The sequence below is a fragment of the Pteronotus mesoamericanus genome, unplaced genomic scaffold, assembly GCF_021234165.1.
Source record: "Pteronotus mesoamericanus isolate MK-2021 breed Mesoamerican mustached bat unplaced genomic scaffold, CSHL_Meso_final scaffold_651, whole genome shotgun sequence".
NCBI lineage: Eukaryota > Metazoa > Chordata > Mammalia > Chiroptera > Mormoopidae > Pteronotus > Pteronotus mesoamericanus.
This window is the reverse complement of record NW_026555325.1, coordinates 27108145-27129839: the sequence shown is the minus strand read 5'-3', so window position 1 is coordinate 27129839 and position 21695 is coordinate 27108145. Positions and strand designations below refer to the sequence as shown.

The following is a 21695-nucleotide window of genomic DNA, read 5'->3' as shown; positions in this document are numbered from 1 at the left end:
CTTTGGACTAGGTGCACAGCGAATGGGGCACTTGCGTTTTCAGAAGAGACAGAATAACAGATTTTTTTTTAAAAAAATTTGAAAGGTAAATATCATGGAAAGACATAGTGAAATCTAATTCATGTCAGAGTCACAAGCCTCAAATATACCTGCCAACATTTGGCGTGGTAAGGCTTATTTACCATTATTCTAAGTATCTCATAGCTGTTTTGTTCTGCATGTTCTTAATGACTAATGATGCTGAAAAACTTTTTCATGTTCTTATCTTCTATATGTATAGCTTCTATTGAGAAGTGCATGTTCAGACCTTTTGCCATTGTATTACTGAGCTGTGCGTTTTCTTATTATTAAGTTCTGAGTAGTCTATATATTTTGGGAATGAGTCTTTCAGTCCGTTATGATATATAGACTTCGCAAATATTTTCTCCCAGTCTGTAACTTGTACTTTTTTCCTCCTAACAACATTAAAAAAAAGATTTTACTTATTTTTAGAGGGAGGGAGAGAGAGGGAGAGAAACATCAATCAGTTGCCTCTTACAAATTAGGGACCTGGCCTGCAACCCAGGCATGTGCCCTGACCAGGAATCAAACTGGTGACCTTTCAGTTTGCGGGATGATGACCAACCCACTGAGCTATACCAGTCAGGGTCTAACAACATTTTTTTAAAATAAAAGTTTTTAATTATGATGAAGGACAATTTACGGAAACATTTTTTTGTTTGATCATGCTTTTGGTGTTGTATCTAAATTTATTTATCCACACCAACATTACAAAGATTTTCCCTTATTTTTTCTTCTATAATGTTTATAGTTTTGTGCTTTATATTTAGGTCAATGGCCTATTTTAATGTAATTTTTGTGTGAAATGTTATTTATGTATTGATATTGTTTTATATATAGATAAGTAATTATTTCAGCACTATTTGTTGAACAAAATATCCTTCTTCCACTAAATTGTTTTTGAAACTTTTTCAAAAATCAGTCATCCATTTGTGAGTGGATCGATTTCTGGATTTTATTCTGTTAAATTGATTCTTTTGTCTCTGTTTACACCAATACCACACTCTCTTAATTACTGCAGCTGTTTGATAAGTCTTGAAATCAGATAGTGGTAGTTTTCCAACTTCATTTTTCTTTTCCAAAGCTGTTTTGATTATTCTAGGTATTTTGTAGTTTCAGGTGAGCTTTAGAATCAGCTTGTTAATTTCAGTTTGGATAGCTTCTATTGCTATTATCTTCATCATATTTTCTCCTACAGTCTCCTTTCTTCCATTTATTCCATTGAGTGTATTTTCCATCTCAGACACTAGTTTTCATCCCTAAAAGGTTGATCTGAATCTTGTTTATATCTCTCTTGTTTCTAACAATTTAAACATACACAATACAGCTATAATAACTGTTTAATAAAGTCCTTACCTGGTAATTGTAATATCTATGACATATATTGGTTTTAATTAATTCTTTTCTTCATTCTTGGTCATATATACTTGACTTTTTTACATTCCTGAAAATCTTCAACTGCATTTCAGAAACTGTTAATTTTACCCTTTTGTAAGCTCAAAGATTTTTGTACTCCTTTAAAAATTCTTGATCCTTTTTTGGGGACATAATTACATTACTTATCAATTGTTTGATCCTTTTGCATCTTCAAACCTTTGGAGATTCATTAGGTAGAACTAGGGCATCATTTAGTTTAAGATGATTTATTCCCTATTATTTAGTGAAGATCCTTCCGAATATTCTACCCAATATCTCATTCATTCAGTGTCTTAAAAACCATTATTACGTGTATTCAGTCTATTTTATTGGTTGTTTCAGGAGAGAGCAAATATGATCACTGTTCTTATTTTTTGTCCAGAAACAGAAGTACACAAGAACTTTTGTACATAGTGACTTTTTGATATATAGTGATTTTTTTTTCAGATAAATGGTTCCAGATATTGAATCATTATTTGAATGACAGCATATCTTTGGAATATTTATAGTTTCAAAATTTAACTTTTTAAGTAATACTAAGCGACTTCGTAGATGCACAACGTATAACATTAGGACCTTTTTTCAGGCATTTTTTGGTGAGATACTCATTTAACAATGAATTGCTTAGCTGGTTACGCAGCTTAACCACATTGGCTTTGCTGTCTTCATCTTACCATTGGATACAGAGTGGTAACATGGTTGTATTTATTGATGTTATAAGGAAAGCTATAAACAAAGTTGATGATACTTGGAAATCTTATCAAGTGAACCTCATTCTTGCCAGACAGCTCTACTGCATTTAAGAGTTCATTTCAGAGCACTACATATAAAACACATATGTAAGATAACAAAATCAAATAGCCATATATAAAGCAAAGAATTTATTTCAAAATTTTAAATAAATATTATAAGAAATAATATTTACAAATTAGATATAATTTTCTTTTAAAACATCGAATTACTCTATTATCACTTATTTAAACAAACAGCAATGTGCTTGAAAATGCTGCATAGACATACTGTACAATACAGGAGTAAGAATATATTCCAAAATTCAGCCACTTTAAGGCAAGGTAAAATATGACATCAACTAAAAGAGTATAATCTTTAAAGAAGTAAAAGTACACTATATCTAATAGAAGTTTAAGGAACCTGATTGTCTATATACTGATTAGGTCAGTTAATATATATACCTTCTTTTCATTTAAAGTTAGTTTTTAGATTCCAGCAGTCAGATCATGATTTGACTTAGCTTCAGCTTCATACATACAAAAATTTAAACTGGTCGCAGAGTAGCTGATACCAGCGTTTTAATACTGAGATGGATGGCACAGTACCAAAGCAATTCTTATTTCTCACTAACAACACAGGTAGCAATACCAGTAAGTAGCCAATGATGAAGAAGAGGAGCGGGTTACAGTCAGAGAGACAGGGAAGGTTAGCAACAACTGATGCTCCAGTATAACTTGATTCGGTTAAGCACCTGAGACTCTTCAAAAGTTACTATCTAGTCAGTGACTTCATGAAGCCTAACATCATTTCCATTTTTATTTAGTATCTGTTGAAGGATCTCCTAGTCCTAGTCATTGTTTAGACATAAAAAAAAGACATATTCAGCTCAGTGGACTCATAAATCAAATGCAGCTTTAAAAGACAGAGATAGACAAGACCCAACAAAGAAAAAATGTTGTCCTAGATCATCATAATTGCGTTGGCATTTAATTTGTGACCTCTAAATGTCTAATACTGCCAAGTGTAACATATCCCATAGCAGTATATAATGATCTGATAGAAAAAAATGTAGGACTAAGCTTTAGGACAACATTAAAAAGAGTGGTATTTAAGATATCTAATATAATTAGGGGTAGAGCTGAAACAGATATAGTGGGATTTTTAAATGGATGTTTATGTTAAAATGAAGTATAGTTACCAGCAGTCATGTGGTTTTATTTTTTAAAAAACACAGATACAATGAGTTACAGAGCCTACACCGAATCATACAGCAAAGTGATAAGAAGAGAGTGTTATTTTCCGTGTAATTTTTCAGGACTTATTTATTATATACTACAAGAGAAATTCAGTAAGCCAGTTGTGAAAGTAGCACTATTAGTCTAAAGAAGCAGGACTCTGCCATGTCACAGAGCTAGGTATAAAGCAGGCACACAGACATGGGAGCTGACAGGAAACACCTGCCTCTGAGGGATTGTCAAATCAATGGAAATGGAACGAGTGACAGATTTACGCTGATGAGTGACACAGAAAATGTGTTGTGTTGGAAGGTTACTGTTGTTGCCTTAGAAATCTGTTTTGGCTCTGAGTTATTTGAACTGTAACCCAAAATAGGTAGGGAAATCATGTCTTATGCAAAACAAATTCCGGAAGTGATTTAAATGAACATGACTTTTAGGATCATGGCGAGGAAATATTACCACCACTTCCTTTGTTTCTAATGACAAGCATGTCGGTAAATGATTAGCACTGTGTGTTGCATGCATCTGTCTATACAATGTGGAAAGGTGAATTAAGGACTTTATTTGGATAAAGAGGAATACATGTATATTTATTCTTTCAACTGTACATTATGTATATCTTATGTATCAAGCGCAATCAACTATAACTTGCTACAGATAAGTGCTTCATTTATTCACTTTATTTCACATATATTTATATTAAACTTACTTTTATTTTATTTTATTTTTATTTTAATATTTCTCATCTTTTATCACTGATCATGTTAGAAGTGATATTGATGATCAAGAAATCAATAAAAGTTGGGCTGTCTGACTTTTTAAAAATTGCTATATGCAATTTTATAAATATCCAAATTCTGAATTAATGTTTCATGGAAATGACAGACATTGTCATATGCTGAGTATTGGATCTGGGTTTCCATTATGAATATAGTATTCAATATAAACAAATACCTGTATTACATTTTATGTATTGCTTGGCTCAACACATAGTTCAACACATATATTTAGTACTATATATAGTATTATGGTTCCCATCATGGGGATCATGCTGATCCCAGAGACTATAAATTTTTTTTAAGGTGAGATGCAATTCAGAAATGAAGCTATTTAGGAGGGTTTGTTTCTCCTCAGGAAGGAAGAAACATAAAGCACAACATGTCAAAGCATTAGAAATGAGTTTGACCTTCATTCTTTCCTAAAACATGTTTCTGTTATATAGATTATTCAGATACATAGTCTTTTATGAGATCTTGAAAACTGAAGTCTAAGTATGTCTTGTACTCCTTCCAACCCCACCTCGTTGTCTGAGACAAGTGATAGCATGATGCCTTTCTTTCATCTTTCTTCACCAAACAGTAACTGAGCCCTTAAAAAAAAAAGTCAGGTGGCATTCTAGGCAATGGGCACAGAAACATATGGCAAAATTTCTATCTAATATATATATATAGTCTAGAGGAAAAGATTGAACAAAATGATATATAAGTTAAAGTTGTTTGTACTTAGTAATGGCACATGTAAAAAGTTGAACCGATATTCTCATAATTTAATCATTTCTACTTCCTTGGTTATGTTTAAAAACAGGAATACACTTAATGTTATAATAACTTATAACACTAAAAAAAACCAAAAGTGCTATGTAGTAAATTAATCATGTTAATCCCTAGAATTAACATGATCCCAAAAATGTGAACTATAATAATAAATATAATTTAAGTGAAATAAGAGAATAAACTAGCCAATACATCCCCACTACTAAAATAGGTAAAATAGTAAACACCTTAAGTGCTTTGAGTTCACACAGAAAAGAAGTATTTTGCTCTAGATTTAGAAGGAAAAAATTACCACTTAGTTATTCTCAATCACATGTGGAAGAAACAATCCTACGGATGGAATTGGAATAGTAACCAGACCAGGAACCACCACTAAGAAACATTTGCCTTTCAAATGTAGAAGATATTTTTCAGAGAGAACTGTCCTTGGAAATGAAGTTAATCTCAACAGACCTTTTTATTTTTTTTAAAGGACTTTCCAGGAGATGTGCCAAACCAGACTTTTTTTGCCTTAATGCATAGGCTAGCATATTGCTTTATAGTATGCAAAATTGTGTCCTTACTAAGGGAATTCTTTTGTAGTAAAGCACAAGGAAATGACCAGAAGACATCAGTTTCACAGAGTTAATAGTCTTAGATGGCAACATTTGTACCATCTCACTTATGTTTTAATAGTGCCTCGCTTTGTTTGAAACAGGCAGTTGCAGCAGCATCAGCTGCTTCGAGAGATTTCAGTGGAATAGGCGGTTTAGGAGAGCTCTTGGAAAGTTCTTCAGAAGCATCAAAGTTAAGCTCCAAAAGTGCTAAGGAGTGGAGGAACAGAAGGAAGAAGAGAAGACAGAAGGAACATCTTGAAGGACACGGCAAAGGAGAGGGAGACAGGTTTCCCAAATCTGAATCTGAAGACAGTGTCAAAAGAAGGAGCTTCCTTTTCTCCATGGATGGAAACCGACTGACCAGTGACAAGAAATTCTACTCCCCTCATCAGGTATGGTTTTCTATTAATTGCTCCAATTTATTGTGCCATTGCTATTGCTTTTTAGTTGCTTTATTTTGTTTTACTATATTCTTGTAATACCTGATTTATATGAGGAACAGGAAAATAACATTCAATATAGTTGTTTAAATTTGTAACATAAATTATCTTTAAATGAGACTCTTATTAAACCATTAACTTTTAATTTAAGGTAATCAGCTTTAAGTGTTGCCCTATTTGAGACAATGTTTCTTCATCTGCTTTTTGGGGGGTTAAGAGAGGAGGGGGTGAACACCATCTACCATACTTTTCAGAGAGATAGTTTTGCAATATTTTGTTTACCTTTTCATTTCTGAGACATCAAATGAATTTTTCTTTTTTTCTGGGTTTCTGCCTTTATTATCTGTGGTCTTGATTGCAACATATGTATAAATCTTGAAAAAAAATCTCTGGATTCTGGATCAGAAGTCTTCAACTTCTGATGTGACAACTGCACGGTTGTGAGTCTCCATTACCCTGACACGGTGTCATGCTATGCTATGCTATGCTATTAGAATGGAATTATGACCTAAATGCTCTTGAAGAGAACTAAATGGTAGATGGTATATTTTTGCTCTGATTTAATACCAGCTAACCAACTCTTCAGCATATTTTCTACTTAAAGAGAAAAGGGTTTCAAATTTTCTCCTTCTGTAAGTTTTTGCTGTTATATAATGTAAAAAAGGAAATTATAAAATTTATAAGTACAGTTATGACTTTAAACACTATTTAATGCCATTAAAATTTCATGTGCTATGAATTATTAAATATTACAATCATATTAATCTGGGTCATAATTATTCCCTAAATAATGTTTTGAGGGACACTCTATATAATTAAGATTAAGTTAAATGAAAAAAATGTACATCAACAATGTACTATGATGTCCTTCTTACAAAAAACAAAAACTATTTTAAAAATTGGAGTGATAAATACAAAAATTAATTGTTTAAACTTTGGTTGGGAGGAAAAGGCATATACAAGTTATCAATGAGTGTTTAATATATAATTTGTACTGAATATGTAAATAATTTTTAATTGCATCCTATATTAATAATTTATAACTTGAATTTTCATATTAAGACAAATAGTTATGCACACATGAATAGTTATAAGATGAAAGCCATTTTCCTATAGGTAATGCTGATATCGAGATCCAACAACAATCTTGCATAATACAAAGTATGGAAGTACATCAGTATAACACGTTTGGGTTTAACTTCAGCCTCTGTAGGACCATATTTTTTTTTGGCTTCAACTGTCATCCTTGATATATCTTAGCATTGTTAAGATTATTAAGATTAGTGGTATTTGACACCATAACATAATGATTGATGTTGCAAAGCTTGTGTTCGTATTTCAATTCCAAATTAGTTCTGTGACCCAGGTTGAGCCAGTTTTACTTGGTGAAATTTCTGTAAAATGGGATAATAACATCCACCCTAAATAGCTATGGGAGACTAAGCAATATATGGAATAACTATGTGAAAAATAGTAAAGCTCTTGTTAAATTAAAATGGGTATATGAATTCCAAATGAGGAAAACTAGACATTTGAGTAGTTTCAATTACTCACAAATGTTTATGCACAGTAGCCACATTTACATAAGTATATCTTAGTGTTTTGAAAACACTATTTGTCCACCTTTGTCTCATCATGGTGCTTAAATAAAAACTTGTGGGTTAGTTTATTTAGCCAACTAACAAATATTTATGGTATTGATCACTTACTATGTGACAGAAATATGTCTAGATGCTGAAAATACCTCAATGAACAAAAGTTACATGGTACAATTTACTGACCTTATGGAACTTTATATTAAAGGTGGAGACAGACAATAATTAAGATAAATCAGTTATAGACTCTGCTAGAATGTAATAAGTGCTCTGGGAATAAATAAAAGCAGGAAAGGGGATCAGGGTCACTACCTGGAGGAAAACATTTTAAATAGGGTGGTTTGGAAAAACTTCACTGTAAAAGAGACATTTCAGCAAAATGTAAAGGTGGCAACGGAAAAGGCTACCTCATGGAAGAGCATTCAAGGCTCTTCCAGCAAGTGTTAAGCCCCGGATGTGCCAAAAATGCTCAATGCGCAGCTGGGAGGCCTGTGTTGAGTGAGCCATTGGTGGAGGGCATAGCAGAGGGAAGTTAGTTGACAGCCAGAGTTTAAATAGTAAAAGCAGAATCAGAATAAACATATACTATATGTAGTTCATTTTATATTTGTAGATAGAGACAGTGAAGTAGGTAGATTGGTAGGTCGATAGGTAGGTAGGTAGGTAGGTAGGTAGGTAGAGACATAGGTAGGTAGATAGAAAGACAGACAGACAGGTAGATAGGAGATATTTAAAAATTAAAAGAAAAAGCCTAGCAGTATTGATATTTACATACCTCAGTAAAAGACACAGAGAGCGCTAACTCAACTCACAAGCAAAAATACACCAGAAAGATATTACAGTTTCTTGTTTTGTAAATAACAACAAAAAAGGACTCATTCTGTTGGGAAAGGGAATCAGTGAAGGTAATGGGGACAAGAAGGAGAAGATAGGGTATAGTGTTCAAACCAGAAGACCTTTACATTATTTTATTTTTGAATAGATAATACATGTTCATAATACAAAATGGAAAAAGTGTTTAAAGATGTACAATGCAAAGTAAATCTCCCCAAAGATTTCACCTATGTTGTTTGAACACACTGAGACAATTGATTTTAAACCAGAAGCTTTGTAGCTAAGGTATAATTGTTGACTATTTGAAAACACTAATAAGGTCCATATATTTAACTTGAAATGCTATTAAGGGGGTATTTCTAACAAATACTGACTTCACATGTGTTTACTGAACATCTTTAAATTCCCTGCATGGCCTTCCATCTTGACTTCTCCCAATTCATTTCTAGTTCAGTCCTACATGCAGGATTGTGTTCTACAGACTGAATTTCTTCTATTCTCCCTTTTGTTACTGCAAGTTCAGAAAAAGAGCTCAGATTTACCTTCTCGGACCACGGTAATATAAAATCCAGGGATTTATATTTTGGCATGCCTGAGGCAAAGAAAGATGATCTTTCAGTCCTTGAAGCACAAAAGCTTGTTTTCCCCAGAAAAAGGACTGTGACAGCCGCGGGTATTCCCTCCACTCTGCTGTATCATTTAGTGCGTTATTTTTGGTTTCTTTTCTCTGAATACTATTTTTGTTCTCTTCTTTTTCAGTCTCTATTGCCTTGAAAGTTGTGCTCACACCCATTATTATACTTTCCAAAGAGTGAATAGGAATTTCAAATAAATTCAAAGATCTGGAATGCCTTTGAAGACACCCTGACAAAAAAACATGCCAATTAAAGTCATGTACAGGATACATTATGAACATACCACATATTGCATACTCCCAACCAATATCATGTATACAGAATTTCAGTTTCCAAAGGCAATCTTTGCACATAAGTATGTTAAAATGATTACACTGAACCATCCTATGGATTAATGTAAGACAAAGTTAGTTTCCTCTGAGGGTAGGGTGAAATCCACTTGCATAGAACCAACTGGAATGTGTAGTGAATATTTAGATTCCAGAGTCCTACCCTCTGCTTATTGAGCCAATTCCAAAGGCAAAGACCTAAAAATAGACACTAAAGTTTCAAAAATAAGTATCAACATAACCAATGTTACACTGATAATTTTAATTGGGTCTGAAAGGATTAAAAATATTAAAATTTTTAGGCGGGTTGCTGCATTAACGTCTTCGCAATCTCTAATTTGTTGATCAGTCTGATGAATGGAAAGTCATTCTCATTGCTGCCAGTGGGTAGACAGACCAACCTGCTGCACAAACTGTGTGGCATAAACACAGTTGCAGGTAGGACAGATGAGGCAGTCAGTAATTCCAGGGGCTATCTTAACCAAATCCAAAGCAAAAGCACATTTTGTAATGAATAGTATCTTCCCAGAACAGCGTTGTGACAGAGGACAACAAAGATTATTCTAGTGCTTTGTAGTCTGGGAAAAGCCATAAAATAAAGCTACCAATGGGGCCTAAAAAAATCAGCATGACCTAATTAGGCAGAGAGACCAAAAATAAATTTGATGGAGCCTGCTTTTCCTATGTTTTTTCCACTGAAATTATTTTATTTGGTTTTCCAATGAAGCTTGGAGAAAGAAAGCAAAGGTCCAGGCATATTTATGCTGGCATAGGGCTGTTTATGCATGGGTATCTTTATGTATGTATACATACTACCCTGGCTATGCAGAGGGGTAGGAAAGGTCGTGAGAGACAAAGCCAAGGGGGCAGGAGGGGAAGTCACAGTTAAGGAGGAAGGGAGGAAACAAAGGTCCTGCAGACTGAGTAAAGACGTTTTTGCAAACTATCATCAAGGCTAGAACAAATACAGAATTATTTCCTGCTGCTAGTTTAAAATCTATCCAAAAAGTTAGAGAAGGGATTTCCTGCTAAATCCTCATTTTCTTGTACCAGAAACTGTTAGTTTGACTTATTCATGAGTACATGTCATACAAAAAGTTTTTGAATCATCCAATTTCTTTTAATAAAATTAAAGTGAGATCAGAAGAATAAACTGTCTTCTATATCACCCTTTATGTTAAGTATATACCATATGCCTTACTTTTTAAAGCTACTGTTAAATGTTAAATAAGACAATAATTTATATAGCAATTTAGAAATATTCTCTGTTGTCATTACTATGACATATATTCTCTCAAATAATGTGAATCATGATTAGCCATTTGGGAAACCATTAGCAAATTTGGACGACAGCATCATAGATAAATTTTGTGATGTTTATTCCCATGTGGATTAAGACAAACAGGCCCAGAAAAAGAATAATTTCCTTTTAGAACCCAAAAAAGCAATTGAAGAAATAATAGTTTTGTTTTTAACCATTATCTGAAAGTAAAATACTTGCTATTAATGCAACTATTCGAAATCTTAGCCAACAGTCTCAGTTGAGCCATAAATAATTTTCCAAGCTGTATGCCCTTTCAGACCATAGTATTTGGTAATGAAAGCCACCTACTACTTGTTTAACCACCACTCCCACCCCCGCCCCCCCAAAAAATCACTTATGCTCTAGCATGAAGTTCCAGCCCTGTAACATTATGATTTAAAAGTCCACCTCACAGTACTAGATGAGGATTAAATGAAGGCTGTGCACTTAGTAAATTGCAAATCAGGATTCTTAATAACAAAGAAACACTTTATACTTAAATTTGCATTGTGATCCATAACGAATATACCAAAATACATGTTCTGCATAAACTTGATTACCCGTGTTTAAGAGCAAGATGATTCTAAATCCAAAAGCCAATAGATTCTGCAATATTAGTACTTTTATTAAATAATTCTGTGTGTCCCCCCATTCCTTTCTTCCTTGCTCTCTCCTCAGTCTCTGTTAAGTATCCGTGGCTCCCTGTTTTCCCCACGACGCAATAGCAAAACAAGTATTTTCAGCTTCAGAGGTCGGACGAAGGATGTCGGTTCTGAAAATGACTTTGCTGATGATGAGCACAGTACATTTGAAGACAGCGAGAGCAGGAGAGACTCACTGTTTGTGCCCCACAGACATGGAGAGCGACGCAACAGTAACGTTAGTCAGGCCAGTATGTCATCCAGGATGGTGCCAGGGCTTCCAGCCAATGGGAAGATGCACAGCACTGTGGATTGCAATGGTGTGGTTTCCTTGGTGGGTGGACCATCAGCTCTAACCTCACCTACTGGACAACTGCCAGAGGTGATAATAGATAATAAGTTAGCTACTACTGATATTATACGCCAATTTGAAATAATCAAGACCTAGGTGGTTTAGACTCTTATACCATCCTGCTTCCCCAAAATGAGAGTCCTTAAAAATAACATTATTTATTGAATCCAAAACAACAGACTTTTTAGACCAATTGAAATGTATGGGACTATAATCTTTCAAATACTTTAGGTTAAGAGTCCAGTTTTTACAACCTGGGATGAAACGCTTATCTACAAATCCAGTAGACCTACCAACAGAAAATAATGAATATTTTAACAACCAAATCATTATAGATATACGTTCACCCAGAATTGTAAAGTTAATTATTCATATTCTTGAAATTTTATATACTTAAATTTAAATATTGGAATGAGCAATAAATAGGCAGTTTTATACAACTATCAATATTGCAGTGACTCGAAAATGTTTTTATGTCTAGTAAAATGACTATAAAATATTACTTCTCATAAAATGGCATATAGAAATGATTAAGGAAATCTCAGGAAAGCACACACATTTCATTGTACATCTGTGTTTGTGCATGAATAAAATTGGCCCATGTATGTCAATATTGTCAATACTGCCTCAAGTAAAACACTGTAGCCTTGGGACTACATAATCCTTATTTGGGTGGGGGGAGGGGGAGGTTGATCTGATCATTAATCATTGAAATAAGCAGTAAAAGAATTTGAATTTGAATAAAATGAAACAATAAATGACATTGGCCTGCTTATGAAAATTTCCCTGAAAATGCAAGCAGGTTCTGTAATTGCCCTGTACAGTTGCATTCTGACAAATTCTTATTAAAGGGTATCAACTGTGATAATTTTTAAAAAACTGTTTATAATTTAAAAACAAATTCAATATTTTATTATTGCTTGTAAATTGTTGCTTGGAAAAATTGCATGTAGCATGATTTTCCAAAGAAATGCTATGTGATGTTGTATTATTCATTGAAAAGGGTGGTTTGAGCCATCAGTATTTGGTTTGCAGGGCACCACCACTGAAACAGAAGTCAGAAAGAGAAGGCTAAGTTCTTACCAGATTTCTATGGAACTGCTGGAGGATTCCTCTGGAAGGCAAAGAGCCATGAGCATTGCCAGCATCCTGACCAACACAATGGAGGGTAAGGAGTAGTGTGTAAGACAGGCAGCTATTTATAATCCAATGCTTTGTGGAACTAGGTGTTCTCTTTGAATTACCACAGTCAAATTACCTCGGATGAGGATTGTATAATAGACCTAAGTAGATGATATATGGACACAGTATATTATGTTTACATTAATTATAAAAACTAATATTGTCCTTATTTCTTTTTGACTTGGGTCCTTATCTTCTCTGCAGAATGGTATGTCCGCACTTGATATTATATCAGTGATTACTTATCATTATGTTACATTATCCTTAAGCAATTAAATACTTCCTTTTCAAAGTACTGGTGTGAAGAAGAACCAAGAAACATCTCTTTCAATCTTCAGTCTGTTTTCCAGGAAAGGAGGTAGTGATGGAGTTCGAGAAGCATATGAATGAGTTGGAATAAATCAAAATATGTGCTACACTTCAACAGGGACCCTAAAAAAAGATCTCTCCTCCATCTGCACATTCACAGAAACCATTACATTGCTACAAAGAGAGTTGACACAATGCTTATTGATTCTGACACAGGGGAATAGGCAGTTACTATCACTCCCTGTTCATTCATTAAATAAGTCCCCACTTGAAGTTAAGAAGGATATTACATGAGTACTGCAATGTGTAAGTCAATTAAATAAGTCATATCTGTTCTTTAGAAAGCATCAATTATATTTTGTATCTTGTTCTGTTGTTGTATTAGATATATGAAGAATCACATAATTATTTTGTAACAGTCTTCATCCATTAAAATTGCTAGTAATTTTTTATATATTAGGCTAAAATTATGAAACAACAAGAAAATGTAACAGAAGTAGATAGAGGTCTGAATCTATACTAAAAAAATGCATATATCCTCATTGTGTGCAAGATCAATGCTGATGTGGAGACAGAGGAGAGAATAAGTCACACATATTAATAAGGATCACAGCTTTAGACAGTGTTCTTAAAAAGGTATTTTCAAAATAAACAATAATTGTTTGATATGTTTAATATTTCTGTAAAGCTGGTAAAAAATTCTGCTTTGATACAGAGAATATAGCAATTTAATCTGTATTTAAATTATTAGGTAATGAAATTAGTTTGAAACAAAATATTAAATTCAAAGTGTTTTTGTAATTTAATTAAAGGATAAATAATTTTGACATTTTAATGAACATTGTATGAACATATTTAGTGAGGTTGTCTTTTCAAGTTTAAGTTATTATATAAACTTCTATTCCCCAAATAGAAGCATCAATTTTATCAAATAATGTATAATCTACAACAATAATAATTCATTTTAAATGTTATCTACTGCTTTTCCTCTTTATTTTTCCTTCAGAACTTGAAGAATCTAGACAGAAATGTCCACCATGCTGGTATAGATTTGCCAATGTGTTCTTGATCTGGGACTGCTGTGATGCATGGTTAAAAGTGAAGCATCTTGTGAATTTAATCGTTATGGATCCATTTGTTGATCTTGCCATCACTGTTTGCATTGTCTTAAACACCCTCTTTATGGCCATGGAGCACTATCCAATGACGGGTCAATTCAGTAGTATATTGACTGTAGGAAACCTGGTAAGTTTATTTGAAGTTTACTTATTTCCCTGGGCAGGAGTGGGACATATAGACCAAAAAAGAAATCCACCTGTGCTGCAGTGAAACAAAAATCATATCCTCTTTTTTCATAGGAAAAAGTCTAAAAAAAATTCAGAGAATATCAGTGATAAGGTCTAATATTCAGCTAGCTGGAATGCTGATTGTTTGGACCAACATCCAGGCTGATCTATAATGGTATCTCAACAGTGGTAAACTTGTTAAAATTTTTATTGCCATTCTTTTTTTTAAAATTGATTTTAGAGGGGGAGATAGGGATATTTTTAAAAAACACATAGATTTGTTGTTCCACTTATTTGTGTACTCATCAGTTGATGCTTTTCCGTGTCCTGACCAGGGACTGAATCAGCAACCTTGGTGCATCTTGATGATGCTTTAACCAGCTGAGCTACCCAGCCAGGGCCTTAGTGTCCTTCTTGCTGGAAATATAGATCTAAAGAAACCATGAAATGTAAATCTTCCTCCACAAACATTGAGTTTTAATGCACATAGACTCTGAAAATATCATGTCTACTGAGAGGAATATACAGGTTGATTTCTATAAGGAAGATGGCATAGTAGTTTTAAATCGAATTATCTAATACAGCGATTTTCAACCTTTTTCATCTCATGGCACACAAAACCTAATTACTAAAATTCTGCAGCACACCAAAAAATACATTATATTTTCTTGCCGATCTGACCAAAAATAGATATAATTTTGATTCATTTACACAGGACGGTTATTGTTGTTTTGGCTGTTGTCATTTTTTTATTTGACAATCTAAGGGGAAAGAGGTCAGTGCCTGTATTGCATGTTTTAAAATTCTTGTGGCACACATGTTGAACGTTGCTAATCTAATAAAATACTCCAGTTGTGTATACACAGAGAAATAGTTGGTAAAAATGCATTTGTAATTTAGCCATACTTTTTGTTCAAATTACTAGAGCAGGCATCTATATACGTATGTGCTGACATGTGCATTTCTTCCTAAATTATATAAGTAATTGGAATGGAAAAACAAGTAAGGGAAGTATTTGCATAGTTTATTAATCAAGGCCTATCTTTTTGGCCCAAGACAAAAATAAACTGAAACTAACTTAAGAGGAGGAAAAACCTGACATGTGGAATAGAAAGGAAAGATAAACTACCAAACCACATAAAGGGTAATTTTGTAGTTGGGCTCCAGGATATTGCTTTAACCAAGGGCTTCGATGTAGTTGAAATGATCATTGCATCTTTTATTTCTAGTTCAGGAAAAATGCTTAGCCATAGCTCACTGGTTTTATATCTTGTAACATCTGCACTGAAAAAGGACTGGCTCTCTTTTTCAGTTTCAGTTCAAATACTCTGATGATAGGAGAACTTTGTTTGACATAGTTTGGATTAGATGCTTACTTTTGATTTACGGAGTCATATGAAAGCATGACAGTCTTAAGGAACCAAACCCCAATAGAAAATAGAAAAGAAATTCTGGGCAGACAGTTGTATTAAACTGCATAAACATCTACCTCAATAAGTGGTTTCAACTTCAGTGCATCATTAGACTCAGCAGAACTCCACCAGATTCTTAAGATCTTCTTCATCTTTGGCACCTGTAACATTGATTTTTTTTTCCTAATGGTTCCTTGGTTTTTCCAACCAGTCCAACTCTACTTCCTTTTCTGAACTTCTTTTCTTATGCTTATGACACCTATGTTTTTCACTCCATATTTTTATGTATTCAGTAACTCTAGCAATTATTTACTGTTGTGATATAAGCTGTGTTCCAGTCCTATATTTCCAACTGTTATAGATCATTGCTCAAGGACAACTTTAAACACAATATGCGATAGCTGAAATATCATCTTTCCCTGAATTTATTGAAAGTCCTAACACATGTCATTTCACTTTTGTGATACCTCAACTAGTGCCCTTCCAACCTCAAAGGTAGGAATCTTAGAGCTATTTTGGCTTGCTTTCCCCTTATTTATTGTATATAAATTGATATGAAGGCCCATTACTACTTCTTTCAAGATATGTCTTTTTTAATCTTATAACTATAATATTTCTAGTTCTCTGTATTCAATATGCTATTACCTTGCTAAAGTATCTATTGTCTATATTGGTGGGTCAACACTCTTTTCTGGTATCAAGACTTCCCACACCCCATCTGAGCCCATCCTTCTTACATACCATCTTATTGTCCATTGTTTCTTAATCAGTCGCCATCAGCCCCATCAGCCCCATCAGAATAGCCTTGTCACTGTACCACACATATACCAAGCACATTTTCATATAGTGACATATAGAAAAATATCTCATTGTTGCCCACATTCACACTTAGAGTATTCTGACTCAAGTCACCTCATCTTAATTCTTTATATTCTTTAAAGTTCAGTTCTAGCCCCATCTCCTCTAATGACACTTAGTGAAATTAAACACTTAAATGCAAATGAATTTGTGAATAAAACATGATTGAATATTAAACACTTTCTTGTATCTTTGTTGTTTCATAATTCTTGATTTTCAAATCCATTGTAAATTACTTGATGGCTAAGGTCATATTTCATTTTTTTGGTAACTCCAACAGTGTGTACATGGTTCTTGCTCAATAAATAACCAACTCATTGGTTCCTATCCAAAAGGGCTGCTTCAGGTAACAAGTTTTTGTGAAAGAGCATGAGATTTACAGTCAGGTGGAACTGTATTTGAACTCATTGCCAATGCTTACTAATAATGTAGCATCTGGAAATGTCTGATAAAACATCTGAGTCTTTGTTTTTTGTTATTGAAACGGATATAATAATACCTACCTCCCAGGTTAGTTGTGAAGGTCGAGTGAGGTAATGTGAAAACACTTAGCACTATATCTGGCATCTAGCTTGTGCTTAATAAACAATTTCCTTCCTCATATATATGCTATTAACCTCTCTTTGAAATACTGATGGAAAATAGTTCTGCTCTAGCTCCTTTATTTTTCGCAGGATGTTGGGGTGTTAGGGAAGTTGAACAAACAAAGGAAAATATTTATCTGAGTGAAGCAGGAAATTGAGGTTTTATAGAATTCCAATGTTGAAGAAATTGAGTATAGAAGCACAGGATAAGAGAGGCTGGATTATAGGATAATCAAATGGAAAAGCACTAGACCAAAGCACCAAATCTGGGTCCAAATCCTGTGTCAATGCTAAACATCTGGGTGGTCCTGAAAAAGTCACTTAGATTTCTGGGTTTGTTTTCTCATGAATACAATTGTTGGACTAGATAACTTTTCATGTTCTGGTAAATTCCCCTCCAGTTCTGAAATTCTATAACTTTAGGAGGAGCAACAAAGATAATGATGTAGGGAAGTTAGGTGGAAGCCTGATGGCTGATAGAACCATTGGTAAATTGATATCAGTGATGGGGAAACAAAGCTCATCAAGATGGAGGACATACATGACAGGGAACAGATTTGAATTAACTATTTTTAACCATAAGAGTAGGAAGATGTATAAACTGACTGTTCCTATTGGTTGATAGCTCTTTATTATTATTAATAATAATGTCTTATATTTCTAAAGCATTTTAAAGTTTAATTTCTCATATCATATATTATTTGATATAAACAACTTTATAATAAATGTTTATATATGAAAAATACTATGTATTTCACATATAAACATCTTATAAAATATATATTTAGATGTATAAATAATATATTCCTTATATCATGGGTACTTAGCTGACTTTGATTATATTATATATCTTGGATGGTTGCATTTCAAATTTTTTTTAAATTTCTTTTTCAAATACATTTGTCTCTGCCCACCCCCCACCACTTTCCCTTGCCCCCTCCTTCCTTCCCTCCCTCAGCTCTTCTTCTTTGGTTTTGTCCATGAGTCCTTGCTATATGTTCCTTGACTTTCCCCTTCCCTTCCTTTTCCCCACCCCGCTTCCCTCCTTCCCTCTTGTCTCTGTTGATTTCTTTTCCTTTCAGTGTTGTTGGTCTTATTTTCCCTGCATCTTTGTATTGTTGGTTAGGTTCCACTTATAGGTGAGATCATATGGTATTTGTCTTTCGCCCCCTGGCTTATTTCGCTTAGCATATGCATTTCAAATTTTGTGGTTTATAGTTTATTCATTAAAACAAGTTTAGAATTTCTGTGGACTAGTTTATTACTGTTCAAATAACTGCATATTGCCTTATAAATAAGATCATAGAGGTTGAACTGATTAGCAAAAAATGTCCCATAAAATAGTTGCCATAACTTTCAGTCTTTACTTAGATTAATGTGTCCCTTTTGCATTCTGTTTCTTGTGCATATAAAAATTACATCACTTCTCTGTTGATTAGATTGAATAAATATGTGTCAAGAGACCTCAGATTTTTATTGAGTTTCTCTAAAATGTTCTGTTCTGTTTTTGTTTTTGATCCTGTTTTGACCATTATAAAACCCAAGTACCCACCTTAGGGATTGTCTAAGCAAGGAATCCTCCAAATCATCATAGTAGGTTAGACAACCTCTTCATCACACAAACATTTCCAACTAACTTGAAACTCTTTCTTCAAGGAATATAGACAAAGATTTGAAGCTCCTACAAACTAGTTACTTTTCTTATTATAACCCTCATTGTAACCAGTGATTAAGGGTCCATGATATGTCCTTATTCTGCTAAACCCAGAATGGAACTCAGAACATGGTCCTTGTTCTAAGGATCTTACAGTCTATTAGGAAATAAAAGCCTAAAGTAACAAAATTAGCTAAATTATTTTAATTAAATGATGTGGTATAGGACTTTTTTTTAAATATCAGAAATATGATAACTCTTTGAAAGAAAAATAATGACTCATTTATTGAATGATAAAACACTTGGGAGCCCAATCGTAGAATTCACCTGGGATGCCCCTTGCATTAATGGAGTGCTATTTTGCTTCTAACTCCTTCCCTGGTATAATAAAATAATAATATTCTCTTGTCATTTCCAAACTATCAATTTGCAATAAAACACTTATGTAACAATAATCATGTGTATACCAAATTCTGAATAAAATTTGCTAAGTGATACAACACTGATAGAAGTCTAGGAATTTTAGACACAGACCTGATAAATCATCTCAATAAGTATTGTTTGACAGATGAGGGATATGAAACTCACAAATATAAAATAATTTATCATCATTTTTAATTATATTTCAACTTCATCCAAAATGAAAAATAAATCAACAATGAATATGCAAATATGCATATTCAAAAGGCATGGGAATAATAAAGCTAAAACCATTAAAAACAGAGGCTAGTAATAATGGAGCAAAAGGCTATAATTACACAAAACACAGCACAAAGGAATGGAACATCAGTGTGAGCAAGGAGAGGCTCCGTAGAGCAAACTGATCAATATGAGAACTTCAGCCTTTTGAATAAACATTTCTTTTTAATGTAAATCAACAGAACTTTCCACTCTGTCCAAGTAAATACTCCATGGTATTCAACCTATTAAGCTTTCCATCCTTGAATTGAGAACTTAACCCCTAACATTTGATCATCCCCATCCCTGTGTCCCCCCTAAACAACTCCAAAATGTCCAGACTCACAAGAGATTCTCATTCTCATCCTTAGCAATTGCATTTTTACCGTCATATATCATCACATAAAATAGATTAGGAACTTTTCACTAAACTTATCTCCTCCTTAAAGAAGTTGGTTTTAGAAAGCCTATATATTCACTGGCCGTAAGAAATGCATCAGCCTAAATGAACTTGTCTTATGCAATTTCAGGTTTGTATGCCTTAATTACTATTGTATTTTTATAGCTAGCATATCTACCATTTATTAGATGCTCAGAAACTTTTTATGAATGAATGAATAAATGGCTACAGAACAACATCATCCAAAGTTTCAAAAGACAAAAAAATGTGTGGAGTAGACAAGATATAATTAGACAGAGTCCAAATAATACACATTCTATTATTTTTTTTTGTTAATTGCCTGGGTCTTAATTATTTTTTTATACAGAAAATGTATGCTTATGACCCATACATTAGCATTATTTATAAACCACATATGGGTGTTATATATGTAATACTATATGTATCCAGAGGCTGCCAGTTCTTTCTGTTGTTAGCATTTTTAAAAGATTTTATTTATGTATTGTTAGAGAGAGGGAAGGAAGGGAGAGGGAGAGGAGAGAAAGATTGATGTGCCAGAGAATCATGGATCGGTTGCCTCTCACAAACCCCCAACCAGGGACCTTACCTACAATCCAGGCATGTGCCTTCACTGGGAACAGAACCTTTTAGTTTTCGGTACCACACCCATCCCACTGAGCCACACCAGTCAAGGCTGTTAGCATTTTTTTGATGGACTTTTAAAAGTACATAAATGACATCATATTCAGTATTCTTGGTTGACCTGAGCTTGAATGAAGAAGACTTTCTAAAAATTTTTACTTACTGACAATGCTAAACCTAGATTAAAATGTACCATGAACAATCCTATTGGTTTTTAGGTCTAAATGGAAAACATTTAAAGCTATAAATGGCTATGATTTTAAATTCCCAATTGTAAATAAAATGTTATTATTAAAGAGAAGTGCCATGCTGAGATTAAATTTTTTTAATTTATTTATTTTTAGTCTTGTTCAAGTACAGTTGTCTCCACCTTCCCACCTCCATTTTCCCCTGCCCCATCCCCCCACCTCCCACCCTCAATCCTTGAGATTTTTCTTTCCTTGAATATTTTCTCTTTTATGGATAGTTTAATTTAATATATTTCTATAATTAAGCTACCTATTTCAAAGAGTGGCTGCTTCTGAAACTTTACATAAGAAATAGTTGTATAAATCAGAACTTATTTTACATTCACCAGGGGAAAAAACCCACAGTGAGTCATTCTATAAAATTAAAAAATCATTTTTCATTGTGCATTCCACAATATATCTGGATTTTCATGTACCACACTTGCTCGAAATATCTTTTATTTCCATTTGAGTGAATAAATGATGAACTGAAGATTTTTTTTTCTGGATAAGTATTTCCCTAAGGCCTTTCTGTGATTGGGAAAATGAAGGGTTAGCTGCATTTACATATTAGTAAAAGTGTGTCAAAGTTTGTAAATTAATATAATGTTTTAGGAAACCAAATAATTTTGATACTGTTACTTTGACAGAGTTCCACCAAGGTAAAGGCTGATTTACCTTGGTAAATGGTAAGTTTGACTTTACAGTCATAAAATGCAGCTCTTAATTATACTTAAAC

General features: G+C 33.5%; 1 protein-coding gene across 9 annotated transcripts in view; it reads left to right on the top strand.

Annotated features, from left to right (window-relative positions):
* LOC129061743 (sodium channel protein type 3 subunit alpha) overlaps positions 1–21695 on the top strand; it is an 80058-nt gene that overhangs the window by 20969 nt on the left and 37394 nt on the right. For 2 of the 9 annotated variants that reach the window (XM_054562509.1, XM_054562510.1), the window contains exons 10-13: positions 5697–5987; positions 11410–11610; positions 12760–12892; positions 14222–14460. In XM_054562509.1, the coding sequence (XP_054418484.1) occupies positions 5697–5987; positions 11410–11610; positions 12760–12892; positions 14222–14460 (864 nt within the window). Of the gene's footprint in view, positions 1–5696; positions 5988–11409; positions 11788–12756; positions 12893–14221; positions 14461–21695 lie in introns of all 9 variants that reach the window. The other 7 variants (XM_054562502.1, XM_054562503.1, XM_054562505.1 and 4 more) reach the window with 5 other exon arrangements.